Below are 13698 nucleotides of genomic sequence, written 5' to 3' on the forward strand. Positions count from 1 at the left end.
CAGGGAGACTCATGAAACGCAGAGCCCGGGCGTGAGTTCCCAATTTGTGTCAGGAGGCTCTGATTTATTGTATTTATTTATTTTTGCCATCTGGTTGAGGAGGGACGTTGAACGCAAGCGTGAGAAATCCAGATGTGCACAGCTCCTCGCCGCTGCGCTCGCTCGCCGAGACCTCATCCCCGAGCATGCGGCGCTTCCCAGCTCCCGGCCCCGCAGCCCTGGTCCCAAGCCCCGACCCTCGAGCACGTGGGGAGGGGATGGTGACACCCCCGGGCACCTGCTGCACCCCCGGCGGGGCTCAGCTGTGAATATGGACGTGACAAGCAGGGCGAGCATCCCACCGCAGCGGTGATGGAGCCTGGATGTCCAGCCTGGGGGCTGGGGTGGCGAGACCTTGGCCGCACCCTGACCCAGTGCCGATAGCCATGGGGACGCCCGGGTGTCCCCAGCACATGGTGGCCCTTGCAGCTGTCACAGTGCCAGCATGCGCTGCGGGACCTGGCCCTGTTGCGTGGTGCCCATCCCAAAGGGATGGAGCTCCCGCTCTGTGCCCTGCCCCGTCCCTGCTTTTGGGGGGGTTTGGCAGCTGTTTGATGATGAATTTTCCCATGGTGTGGCTGGAAATAGGCTGGGTGTCATCCCGGGCACTCTCTGGGGTGGTGACAGCAGGGTTCCAGGGGACACCCGGGTCCCCTGCCTAGTGGCAGGACGAGGGTGACGGGTGACAGCCACATTGTGCCTGTGGGGACCTCTGGGGATGCCGGTGATGTTTTGGGGCTCAACCCCGTGCCGGGGCTGCAGCCAGGCAGAGCAACCCAGCAGGGCACAGCAAGAGGGCTTTTTTGGGGGCTTTTCAATTTTGATGATTATTTTTTCGTCGGGGCTCCTCCGAGACACGAGAGATGATCACACAGGATCTTAGCTCATCCGCTCTCTGTCTCATGCCTGGGAGGTTTGGCAGGAGGCCCGAGGGCTCCGGAGGAGGAGGAAAATTTCATCATCCCGCTCCAACGTCTCCTGTATAATCAGCCCCTTGTTAACCGGTGCGGCCCCATGCGAGAGGACCAGCGCACTGCTGGATCGTTAGGTGGTCTTGGCCTGGGCGAAGCTTTTCGGAGCCTCTCCCAGGGCTGCCTGGGAGACTTGGAGGCGGCTGCAGTTTTATCCGACTCCCCCCCCACACCCCGCACACGCTTGCTGCCTTCCCTCGCCTCTTCTCACTGGGTTTTGGCATTTTCCAGCACCCTTGGGTCCGTCCGTGCAGCATCTTTGGCACGGCCAGCGCGCACTGAGCACACTGCGGGGCTCCCTGCTCCGCTTGCACGCACCCTCCTGGTGCTCGGTGGCTTCAGGGAGCCTCGAAATCAAAATTGAAGCACCCCTGGGGGAAAATCTCTTAGTGCTAGGGCAGTAGAGGCAGCCAAAAAAGCAGCCGTCCCACAGGAGATGGGGAGGGAAACAGGAGCAAGGGGGCAGGGGACGGCGACCCCCAGCCCTCGGCGGTGCTCGGGGGGGTCTCTGGGGCAGCCCTGAGGGCATTTTGGGGGAGAATTGGAGCCGCAGTGGTGTTTGATGAGGCAGTGTTAAGCAAAGAGGAGCTGAAGGCAATCTGTTTCTCTCGTTTTATTTAAAAAAGAAAACAATAAAGTATAAAAAAATAAATATTTAAATAAAATTCTATATATATATATTACCACAAATCTTATTAATTATTATTATTATTATTATTATTATTAAAAGTCAGGTCTGAGCGCTCGACGCACACGAGGCTTTCCACCGTGCCAATAAATACCCTTGGCAGCCCGGCCCCGGGGTCCGTCCCTGCGTCCCCATGCCAGCCCCAAAACCCCATCCGTGCAAAACCCAGCCCTGGGCCGGGCCAGCAGTACATTCAGAGGCGCCCGAAGCCCTTCCTGTGAGAGCAGTGCTTTCCCGAAGCAGTGGGACGCTCCCTGGTGTCGTGGCCACTGGCTCCGTCCCCAGAGGGTGGCCTCGTCCCGGGTGGCGGGACCCAGCCCTGGCCACCGCAGTGCCCCCAGTTCGGCCCCATTTCGGGGGGATCCAGCCCCAAAACGTGCGGCGGGAGCGCGTCCCCATGGCCCTGACCGCTGCAGGGGGTGCGAGGCCTGCACTCCCCGACCCTGATCCCTTTCTCCGTGGAAGTGGGGGCTTTCGGTCGGGCCCGGAGGCCACCCGGCAGAATTGAGTTGCCTTTTCTCCGTTTTTCACAAAATTTGCTAGGCGCTGCAAGCCTAGGGGCTGAACACCCCGTTTCCCCGTGGTGCTGCGGAGGGGATGCTGGGGTGCAGGGGACGCCGGGGTGCAGGGGACAGAGTCCGGCCCCGCTGCCCTGTGCAGTGCCTGCACCCTCCTGCAGCCCTCGGGCGGATGGGAGGGTCCGTGGCTCTGCTCCGTGCTGGAAGCGCCGCCGCAAAGGGGCAAATAAATTAAAGTACAGGGGGGACCCGGGGCCGGCACAGCATCGGCAGGAGGTAATAAATAGGAAGGTGAGAGGTGAGGAGGAGGCAGTTCTAGGGGTCTTGCTCTGCTGTGCTGTGGAATGGGCACAAGGCAGCGCGGGGAGGTGTCCTCTGCTGTCCTTAGCTTCGCAGGGGCGAGAGGAGCTGGGTCTGGGGCTCACACGGGGCTGAGATGAGGTAGCAGGATGCGAGCCGCCTGGGCGATGACCTGCACGTACTTCCTGAGCACCTGGCAGCCCTGCTGCTTCTTCTTGAAGGTGCTCTTGCCCTTGCTGCTCTCCCCGTAGCTCACGTCCACCTGGAAGACGTTGTAGTTCTTGCAGAGGAGGCAGGTGAGGTTGGAGATGAGGCCCCGCGTGGTTTTGGTGGTGTTGTGGAGCCGGTCGAGGAGCTCCTTGGCGGTGGGGTTGAGCTCCTCCTGGTCACGCGTGATGTTCCCCAGCGAGGCGTTGAGGAAGGCGAAGAGCTTGTACATGGCCACCATCACCTCCTTCTTCTCGCTCGTCCGGTTGACGTGGAAGGCCGGGAAGAAGATGCCGCTGGGGCTGCAGAGCTTGTCGCTCTCACTGCTGAACGGCTCGCCCTGGCACTTCAGCTGGGGGGAGAGGCGAGCGTCACCCCGGGGACCCAGCCGCCCTCACGCCTCCCCACAGCCCCTGGTGTCCCCCCCGGCCACCGGCTCATGCCGCAGCTCGGCCACCCCACCGTGTCCCCCCCCCCCCACGCTCCGTCCCCGCTGGTGTCACTTACGTAGAGGCTGAAGAGGTCCTGGGCGGTGGCGTTGAGCAGCGCGACCTGCTTGCGGGTCTGCTCGTGGACGTTGGCGCGGCACAGGCTGTTCCCGGGGCAGCCGGGGCCGTTCACCAGCAGCGCCCGGCCAGCCACCGGCCTCCGCTGCAGCAGGAGCAGGGCCACGAAGGGCACGACGCCTGTGCGGGGACAGAGGCGACGTCAGTGACCCTGCGGGACCCCCCCCTCCGGCACCGGCCCCACGAGGCGAGGGTCACCCCGCTTCGCCGCCCCCACGCCCCTCACCTGCCCCCCGGCCGGGGCTCCCCCGCCTCCCGTCCCCGCGGGGCGCCCCGTGGCATTCCCACATTTCGCAACCGGCCCCGGTGACGACCTGTGGGGTTTAATCAAATATGCAAAGTGATTTCCTCCCCGTTATCCTCGGCTGCTGCTGGAGCGAGGCCCCACCCCGGCCCCGGCTGACTCAGCAGGGGCTCCCGCAAGGAAACCTGCCTCGGGGCCGGCCTCCGGCCCCCCCGGCCCCCGCGCTGCCTCAGTTTCCCCGTCTGCGAAGTGGGCGCAGCCGTGGCGGGGAGTGGCCGCGCAGCTGCTGGAGCCGCCGGCCAGGAAACCCCTGGACGAGGAACAAGCGAGCGCTTGAGCCTCTGGGTCACCCCAGTGGGGTGACAGCGGGGTGCTGCGGCCCCCTCGGCACCCCCAAAGAGGGTGTCCCCTGTGCCGGGAGGACAAGCCAAGCTGGATGCCGTCCGAGATGGGTGTCCCCAGCCCTGGCACTGAGCTCGGTGTCACCCGTCCCAAGCTCCCAGGGACAGGGTACCCCAGAGGTCCCCGCCAGGCTCCGACCCGCGCCCTGAGGACCGGGTCTCACGTGGTGCCCCGGGGCTGCTGCCGAGCAAAGTCCCCGGGCTCTGACAAGCGCCGAAGCTGTCCGCACTTGTAAGAGCCTCCACGTTGCCGCAGGTCCCAGGTAATACAATAATCACTTTATTTACCCTCCTGCAGCTACACCCGTGCCCAGATGGGAAAGGACTTACCTGGGTGTGTCGCAATCCCCAGCCCGACGCTGCTCCCGTCCCACGCACCGTGGGGACGAAGGGGACCGAGCCCCCAAAGGGCTGGCGACGGCCCCGTTCCCCCCGGCATGCCCCCCAGCCCGCTTTCCTCCTTGTGCCCATTTCACAGGCGGGCAGAGCGAGGCCGGGTGCACGTGTGCGGGGCCCCGGGGCTGGCGCTGCCCTGGCCGGCGCGGAGCCGCACGCTCCCGAGCCCTCCCGCGCTTGGCAGCTTCCCCAGCCCTCCCTCGCTCCCAATTAAGCAGCGGACCCAGAAGGAGGAAAAGCAGGGGAAAAAAAAAAAAAAGAAAAAAAAAAAAAAAAAGATTCCCCCCCCCACACCCCAGCGCTTTTTGGAATTATTTAGAGTTATATAAGTGGCCAGATGTTGGCCGAAAAGCGCCAGAAAGGCATTTCGCTCCCCGCTGCCAATTCCCAGAGATGCTAACCCCGGAGAAAGCGGCGCGTCGGGAGGGCTGCGGGCTTCGCAGCGCGGCGCATGTTTGTTTGCTTGGACATCACCGAAATCAGAAAGGGGTGGGGAAGGGGAGAGAAGGGGGAGAGGAGGAGGGGAGAGGTTTGCCAAGGATGGTTTTTTTTTTGTTGTTTTTTTTTTTTTTTACCTGCTGGAATGAACTTCATTGTGAGCTGTGTCCCAGGAGCAACTTAATAGAGATTGGTGTTGGCAGAGGACGTTTTCAGAAATTCATGTTCATACTGGGGGACTTCTCTGGGTTTATATACCGGTCCTCCAGTGAGCCTGTGTTGTAAGAAAGGGGAGGGGGGGGGCGAGGAGGGAGAAACAGAGAAAGACTATCACTACTTCTATTTAAACTGTAAATCAGGAAGTAAAGGGGCTTTGGAAATCGTGAATGATTCTTAGAAATAAACTTCTGATAAAGTTGATGTCACCGGGATTGCGGTTTTTTTTCACGCACGGGCTGAGGGGGGGCGGTTTACGGGGGGAGTGGCGGGCGGCTCGGTGGGGAAAAAACAAAGCACCCGAGTGCGGCACCCGAGCGCGTGGGTCCCATGGGCGTCGCGGGGTCGGCGGCGGGGGGCGGCCACCGGCACTCGCCTCGACGCGCGGTGCTGCGCGCTCGCGCCGTGACTCATATTTCCACAAGCACTTTCACCCCCGGACCCCCCCGGGCCGGTGCTTCCCCACAGGGCAGCCAGGCTCAGCCCCAGGAAAAGCGTGCAAAAAAACAACCCTCCCCGAAAAAAAGAAGAAAAGAAAAGAAAAAGAAGAAAAAAAAGATTTTTCTTTCTTTTTTTTTTTTTTTTTGGGGTGGAGGTGGAAGGCAGTGGTGCCCCCCCACCCCCCCCCGGGTCGGGCGGTGGATGCGGTGCCATCAGCATCCCCGGTCCAGCAGTGGTCCGTCCGTTTTTGGGGGAGCGGCTGCGAGTGGAGCACATGCACCCCTGGCGCAAAGGGCGTTGGGGAAAGAAAAAGGAAAAAAAAAAAAAAAGGAAAAAGTAGGTTTTAATTTTTTTTGTTTGTTTTTTTTTGAATTCTTTTTCCACTGGGATAAAAGACAAACCCACCCGGCGGGAACAGCCAGCCCGGCCCCCGGGGTTAACCCTTGCGTCGGCCCCGCACGCCGCTGGGGAGGGTGCCAGCGCCCGTGTCGGTGTGCCACTCGTGTCCCTGTGCCACCCGTGTCCCTGTGCCACCCGTGTCCCTGTGCCACCCGTGTCCGTGTCCACCCGTGGGGGGACCCCATCCCGCAGCTCCCTCTCCCCAGGATGCTACGGGGCCGCTCGCTCCCTGGTCTGGGCTCGAAGCAGGTTAAAGGCGCTTTCATGTTTCTCGCTCGCTCCGTGTATATTTTTTTCTTCTCTGGGGGCACGCCAAGCTGAAACTTTTAATCAGGTTTAGCAAGTTTGTGCTCTGTTTGCGCTGGCAGCGTGAAACCTGCTGGGGTGACAGTCGAGGAACGGTGACACAACAGCCTGCAGCCACCCTGCTGCCCCCCGCGGCACAGGGGGACATGCCGGGGGACATGGGGACATCCCAGTAGTGCTGGGTGTTGAGCGGGTCAGGGGAGAGCCTCAGCACCAGCACCCTTGGGAGTCCATCCTGCCGTGTCTGCTTGTCCCCAAATCGCTGTGTGCTAGGGATGCTGCTGCTGTTGGTGCCACGTGTGGCGTGCACAGCATCACGGTCATGGCTCCAGCGATGCTCGGTGCAGCCCCCAAGGCAGAAGAGCACCCCTAGGCAACATGTCTTAGAGCAATCCCCAAAAAATAATAAAAAGAAGATAACTTCCCAAAAATATCCCCCCCCACCCCCCAAAACAGGATTTCAAATATATATATACATATATATATATATATACCCAGGATTTTTGCCACGAGAGCCATCCGTCCACGCGAAGCTCCGGCTCCGAGTGGCCGCAGGTGACTCGGTGCTGCTGATTTATCGGGGCACCAGCACGCCGGCCCCGGCATGCTGCACAAGCCCAAGCGGCCGTGGGGGCTCGGCGCGGGGTTCCCCCTCCCCGAGACGGGCAGGGCAGCGCGGTGACTCAGGGGCTCGGGCAGCACCGGCCGCTGGATCCGGTGTCACCCTCGGCGTCACGTAGCCACTGTCTGCCTCAGTTTCCCCATCAGTAAGGCAAGGAGGGCGAGCCAGGGCTCGAGGGCGGGCGTTTGTGCTGGTGCTACACCAGTGAAATCCCAGTTTAGCCTTACTGGGATGCTGGGGGAAGACTCGGGGGGGGGGAGGGAGGGGGCAAAGGGGCTGCAAAAATGGATGGGGTTAAAGGGAGGTGCAAGGGATGGGGAGGACGAGACTCGTCACAGCCCTGCAGCCTCGCTCAAGGCTCATGCTGGTGTGCAGCGAGCAGCATCTCATGGATAAATTCATTCTTAATTATCTGTACCACTTAATTAGCTGGGAAACCGGCGTTTCTTCGTTAACAGCAGTAGGGAAATCTGGGGGTGGGGCTGTCGCAAGCCCCAGCTCTGCCGTTTCCTGCCCTTTCCCTGAATTTCTCTGCAGGATCTGGCCCCTGGGGATGCGGTGCTGTGCGGCTGGGGCTGATTCACCTGCGGGGAGCTCCCGGCTCCCGGCTGCACGTGGGTGCGGGGGGAGACGAGCTCGGTCATCCCCATGCCCCCCAGCTCCTGAATCACCCCCAGGTTCTCTGGCCAAAATAATTAAAAAAGAAGGAGGAAATCAGGGAAATGACCCACGAAGAAAAATGGGACTTTCCCAGCACCTGAGCTGCAGAAGATGGGAGCGGGGAGCTGGGCTGAGCTGTTATGTTTAATCCCATGCAATATATTTGTTATATAGGCTCCCCCATAGGTTCCCCTACAGGAAAACCTGCCCCCACCCCATCTGCAGGCACAGCCGGGGCAGATTTCTGACGGCATCCAGGAAATTCGGCTTTTCCAGCGGCTTCTGCGGCAGTGGGGCTGCGGCCGCCCCGACGCCCCCTCTGCGCCCCGAGCGAGGGGAGGTGACCCGGGCAGGGGGTCCCGGCGGACGCCCACCCACCCCGGGGATGATGCACTCGGAAAAAGCCCAAAAGAGGGAATGGGAACGTGCTCGGCGGCGGGCAGTGACACAATCCTATCGGCATCTCGGCCGGGGATGGTGGCCCCGCTCCCACGCGACGGCTGGGATTTTTGGGGGGGTGATGGGGAAGGGGGGGGGGGGGTCGGGGGAATTGGCCCTAAAATGTGGCTGGGTGCTGGAGGGGGGGGGGGCGGAGAGGTGGGGCACGGGGCTGAATGATCCCACGTGTAGGGCCAGGGCCCCAAATTGGGGCTTCTTGGGGCTGGGTTTGGCAGGCGAGGCTGCGGCAGGCGCTGCCCTGCTGAACAGTGCTCTCTGCTGTCCGCGGCTGTCACCGCCACGGGACACGGGACACGGGGGCACGGGGACACGGGGACACAGGCAGCGCTTCCCAACCCGCTCCTGCCCCATCCCCATCCGTTACCACCCCTCCATCCCCATCCCCATCCCACCCGAGCCATCGGGGTCCCAGCAGCCCCGACGTCCTCGTCCCACGCTGTCCCCACTGGGGGACAGACGGGGATGCCAGCAGCAGATGCAGCCCCCTGGGGAGGGGGGGGGGGGTCCGGCTGGTGCTGGGTGCTGGGTGCCGGGGGGGCTGAGTAAGTTGTGAGTAAGGCAGCACCCCTGTGCCGGGGAAGCCCGGGCTGAATAACGGCAGAGGACGAATTCCCCTTTGACTCATGGAGGGACCTTTCTGTGCTCGGGTCCCTGTGCCCCACCAATGCCACCCCCCACGGGTGTCACCCCACGAGGGCCACCCCACCGGTGTCACCCCCATGGGTGGGCACCCTGCTGCTTGCCACCATCCCAGCCAGGCTGATGGTCCCCATGGATTTGGGGACAATGAGAAGCGCCCTTAGGGACAGTGACCAGGACTGGTCCCCACCATGGGGTCACTCTTCCGAGCGCTGCCCATGGAGCCACCACCGCGTTTTGCAGGAGCCCCAACCTGTGAGAGGTCGGGGTGATGGGGATACTGGGGACACGGGTTCGGTGTCATGCCGCCACCCCACACCTCGCCCCCACCTGCAGGGGCGTCCCCAAGAGCTCCTTCGCAAGGAGGTTTTCCATCATTTCCCGAGTCCTGCAGCCCTGGGTTTGGGCAGAGGGCTGGGTGCCAGATCCTGCTCCCCCTGAGCACTGAGGGGCTGATGCTGCCATGAGCATCGCCCCCATCCCCGCCGGCGTCCCCAGGTCCCGGGGGGGGGGGGGGGGGGGTCACCCACCTGCGCCCTTGAAGCCCATCCAAGCTGCCTAATTCTCGGGCGGCTCGGCGGGTGGATGGCAGATGGCGGGAGGTGGCACCATGGGCCGGCCCAGGACTCTTCATGGTGACATTGTCCCCCCCGGAGGGTCCCCAGACGGCGGTGGTGGCCGTCCCGGTGGCGGTGCAGCCTGCAACTGAGTCAGTGCCGCCGGCACGGCCAGGCACGGGCACGGGCACACGGCAAGGAACGAGTGACTCCGCGGTGCCACATGACCGGGTCTTAGGATTTTTGACTCAGCGGGGCCAGTGCTTGGTAGCAGCGGGCCCCCGCCACGTCCCCAGCCACATGGCAGGGACGGGGCCGCTCGGCACGGCGACGCCAGGTGCGGTGCCAGGGCCAGGCAGTGCTGCGGCACACCGCGCCGTGCCGCGCGCCCTCCAGGCACTGCTGTGTGCCGTGCTGTGCCACACCGTGCCGTGCCACCTGCCATCGTGTGCCACGTGCCACACCGCCACGTGCCTCATTCCCTACTATGCTGGTGCTATGCTGTCCCACGCCGTCTGCCATGCCGTGCTGTGCCGCATCCCACACTGTGCCTTGTGCCACGCCACAGCACGTCCCGAGTGCCACACCGTGCCGTGCCACAAGTCCCACCATGCTGTCATCCCATCTCATGCCACAGCATGTGCCACACCGTGCCGTGCCACTTCCCATGCTGCCACGTCCTGCTGCCATCACATGCCGTGCCACACCACGCTGTCATCCCATCCCAACCTATCCCATGCCATGTGCCACCCCATGCCGTCATCCCATGCCATGTGCCACCCCACGCTGTCATCCCATCCCATCCCATGCCATGTCCCACACTGTGTTGTCATCTCACGCTGTGCCGTGTGTCATGGTGCCACGCTGCATCCCATGCTATGCCACACCTTGCTCTCATCCCATCCCACACCACATCCCATGCTGTGCCATGTGCCATGTCGTGCTGCCACCCCATGCCACATGCCACACACACCATACTGTGCTCTCATCCCATCCCGTGCCACACACCACGCCACGCCACATCCCACATCGTCCTCCATGCTGTGCAGTTTCCCTCCAGCCTTGCCTCCGAGGCCACTTTGTCCCCCCGGCCTCCTGTGGCCCCACTTTCCTTTCAGGTTATTGCTAATCAGTTTCTGAATTCGTTCAGTTTTCGCTGTGCCCCCAGCACGTCACCGCGCTCAGGAGAATTCCTGGCAGCACCAGACCCCGCAGCCCCGAAAAGCCCCAGAAACACTCGCAGAATGAGTCGGTTCCTGTGCACAGCAAACCCCGCGGGCTTTTCTCAGGACTGGGAGAGGCACATGCACCCAGACACATGGACACCCGGACACCTGGACATCCAGACACACAGATGCCAGGTCAGAGGCAGCGGCCCACAGGCCGAGGTCAATGCTTTATTTCCGTCTGCTGTGATATAAAAATAAGGGGGCACCACCTGGCCAGGGTGGCCTGGTGCCCTTCTCCCAGTACAAAATAATATTTAGATTCATAAATAAAACATTGTTACATTTACAGTTTAACACAGTACAAAAAAATAACAAAAATAGATATATATATTTATATATTAAAAAATGTATCCTTAAATATTTCTCCCCAGATCAGGGACGTATTAAATTAAACCGATGGCTTTAATAAATAGGGGAGCTGCACCACTGTCACTATAAGTTACTGGGGGCTGGTGCCCACCCGCACAGTGCGGGGCCACAGCCCCAGCCCATGCCCAGCACAGGCAGGGCTTGCCAAGGGGCTTGGGGACTCTGGGGACACCGAGGGCACAGGGGTGGGCACAGGGATGCTGAGGGCGTGGGGACACAATGCAGGGACATGAGGCACAGGGATAGGCGCACGGACACCAGGCGTGCAGGGATGAGCACAGGGACACTGCGCTCGCGAGGACACTGAGGGTGTAAGGCCACCAAGCTTGCAGGGACACTGAGTGCACGGGGACACCAGGCTCATGGGGCCTCCAGGCTCATGGGGACACCAAGCTCACGGGGACGCCAGGCTGATGGGCACACCAGGCACAAGAAAAACCTCCCCCAGATGCTCTCCGGGTTCAGCGAACCCCTCGAGAGGCAGGCAGGGGGTGACACGCAGGTGACATGCCGGTGGCACAAGTGGCCACTGTCGGTCTGGGGCTGCACCCTGCCTGCGCCGGGCGTGCGGGTGCCGTGCGAGCGGCCCCTTAGTCAGGACATGTCACCAGACCCATTGAATCACTGGAAAATCAGGCAGGGCTGGCAACGTGGGACGTCACCAACCCAGAGTGACCCCGCTGGCCGGTGCCGGCCTCCACATGCGGTGGCACCTGGGGGACGTCTGTGCCAGTGCCAGCCACGCACCAGGCTCTCCGCATCCAACCACAAGCCCCAGGGTGCTGGGGACAGCTCGGGTGAGAGCAGCGGGGGTGGCAGGGGCTCCCTAGGACCTTGCTGGCCGCCGGCTTCGCCGCCGGCCTCGCCGCTGCTGCCTCTGCTCCTCCCGGCGTGCCCGCAGCCCTCGCTCCTCCAGCTGGGCGCTGAGCTGCTCCGTGAAGCGTGCGTAGCTCCAGAGGATCCGGCACCCCTCCACCTTCTGCTGGAAGACTCTGGTGGCCGCCGGCAGCCGGGGCAGGGTGGGGACGGTGGGGACGATGCCATGGGCGTGGAGGACGCCCTCCAGGTTGCTGAGGAGGCCCCGCACCTTCAGGCGGGTGCTGTCGAGGCGGCGCAGGATGGGGGCCCCGGGGGGGTTGAGGTCGCGCTGGTGCTGGGTGATTCCCTGCAGCGCCCGGTCCATGTGGGCCATGGCCCCGTGCAGTGCCCGCAGCCCCCCGGTCCCCATCACCACCGTCCCCCGCAGCCACTCCAGCGAGGCGTTGGTGCGGCACAGCCAGCTGAAGGCCAGGCGCTGGTCCTGCTCCTGCCCATGGGAAAGGCAAGGGAGTCGGCGGGGGCTCGGTGGCGGTGGCGAGCCCACCCCCCCCGCCGACACACTAAGGGGGGCTTTCGCCCCCTTTTCCTGCCGTCGCCAGCCCTGGCGAGGTGTCACTCACGTAGAAGAGGAAGAGCTCCCGCGCGTCCTCGGCCATGTGCCGCACCAGTGCGTGGATCTGCTGCAGGGTCGGGGGCTGCGTGCTCCGCGCTGGCACAGCCCAGAGGAGGAAGAGTCCCTTGGCCACGGCTGGGGAGGAAGAGGAGGGAGATGGTGGAGATGGGGCGCCTCTCGCTGAGGAGCAATGGGACATGGCGACATGCGGGGTGGGGATGGGGAGCAGGGAGAGGTGGGAGCATCCATGACAAGAACATCTGTCCCGTGTGCCCATCACCCTGGCACCAGGCCTGGAGCAGAGGACTGCACGTCTCGGGTATGGTGACAAGGTGCCCGGTCCTGCCACAGGGACAGGGCAGCCACCGTGCCGGGAGCCAGCTGCTGGGAGCTGCCAGGGCCTTCGGCATGAGGAGGAGGACAATGAGGAGGAGGAAGACAAGGATGAGGAGGACAAGGATGAAGAGGACAAAGAGAAAGAGGAGGAGGAAAAGGAGTGTTAGGAAGAGTATTAGGAGGAGGAAGAGGAGGAAGAAAGTGTCCTCGAGGCATTAAGGAGTGCAGACAGCTCCTTCTGGCCCCGGCAGTTGCCCAGGCAGCTCCCTGTCAGTGCAGGCCAATGCGGGGCCACTGCAGACTGGGGACAGTGGTGGCACCCCTGGGCCTGTCCCCTCAGTCCCAGTGGGTGCTGCTCCGGCCCCGCTGTCACCGCAGCCACGTGAGTTCAGCACCGGAGCAGCACCCAGTGCCCAGCCCTCCCCAGCGGGGGTTTGGGGGCTCAGGGGACACGCCAGCCAACCGGGGTGACCCTGTCCCTCTGCCACCTGCCCCTGCTCCCCGCATCAACCCCAAACCACATCCCCCCGCCTGCCCCCTCCCGGCACCCCTTCTTCCGCAAAGGTGCCCGCGGAGCCCCGGGTGGGTTCCAGGGGCTGGGGGAGTGGCCCCCATCGGCGTGCCCACGGGCGGGGGGAAGCATCAGGGCCCTCCCGGAGCGGTGTGCGAGCGAGAGGGCAGTTGCGGGACGCAGCCTACCTGCCAGCACGCCCAGGGGCCGCGCGTGGCGCCGCATGTCCGGGTGCCGGGGAGCGGTGCTGCAGGGCGCGCGAGCGACTTCCTTACTGGTCGGCGAGGGGGAAGCTCGCCTTTTAACGTGCCCCGATTAGCCACCACCTCCGAAGGAGGCACCCAGGCCCAACGTAAAGAAATGGAGAAGTGAAGTGATGACTTGGGGGCCAATGAGCGGGGTGAGCCGGGCCGGGGAGGGGGGGAGGAAATGAGGCCGGTCGGACGATGGTTTTGTTCTTCGATTAAGTTCCTCGAGGGAGTCCTCGCGGGTCCAGCCCCTGCACAGGGCGAGCCGGATGCCCGGGGCACAGCATGGGGCTTCTTAGGAAAGCGCCACATTGAGTCACTGTCGTCTCTCTGCGCTCAGCTGGCATTCGTTAAACTGAAAAACAGCCTCCGAAACCGAAATGCGGACGACAGAGGCCGTTGGCAGCATCAGTGTCAGCTCTGGGGCCGGGGCAGGTGATGCTCGCCCCACATCTGAGCCCCACGATGCTGCAGCAGGAGGGGGGAAGGGTGGCACCACAGCCCCG

General features: G+C 63.1%; 2 protein-coding genes across 4 annotated transcripts; both read right to left on the reverse strand.

Moving 5' to 3' along the window:
- Nucleotides 1-1611: 1611 nt before the first annotated feature.
- On the reverse strand, nucleotides 1612-5065 carry LIF (LIF interleukin 6 family cytokine). Of its 3 annotated transcripts, none has more exons than XM_048054830.2 (3): nucleotides 4906-5065; nucleotides 3231-3409; nucleotides 1612-3075 (listed from the first exon to the last, which is right to left on the reverse strand). In XM_048054830.2, the coding sequence occupies exons 1-3, from the start codon at nucleotides 4922-4924 to the stop codon at nucleotides 2638-2640; spliced, it is 636 nt and encodes a 211-aa protein (XP_047910787.2). In that variant the 5' UTR covers nucleotides 4925-5065; the 3' UTR covers nucleotides 1612-2637. The 3 variants fall into 3 exon arrangements, with proteins under 3 accessions (XP_047910787.2, XP_047910786.2, XP_047910785.2); XM_048054829.2 differs by lacking the exon at nucleotides 4906-5065 and adding an exon at nucleotides 4265-4884; XM_048054828.2 differs by lacking the exon at nucleotides 4906-5065 and adding an exon at nucleotides 3516-3603.
- Nucleotides 5066-10460: 5395 nt separating this feature from the next.
- LOC125181091 (cardiotrophin-2-like) lies at nucleotides 10461-13426 on the reverse strand. Its single transcript, XM_048054807.2, has 3 exons — nucleotides 13133-13426; nucleotides 12105-12232; nucleotides 10461-11971 (listed from the first exon to the last, which is right to left on the reverse strand). The coding sequence occupies exons 1-3, from the start codon at nucleotides 13167-13169 to the stop codon at nucleotides 11492-11494; spliced, it is 645 nt and encodes a 214-aa protein (XP_047910764.1). The 5' UTR covers nucleotides 13170-13426; the 3' UTR covers nucleotides 10461-11491.
- Nucleotides 13427-13698: the final 272 nt, after the last annotated feature.

This window comes from Anser cygnoides, chromosome 17 (genome assembly GCF_040182565.1).
Source record: "Anser cygnoides isolate HZ-2024a breed goose chromosome 17, Taihu_goose_T2T_genome, whole genome shotgun sequence".
NCBI lineage: Eukaryota > Metazoa > Chordata > Aves > Anseriformes > Anatidae > Anser > Anser cygnoides.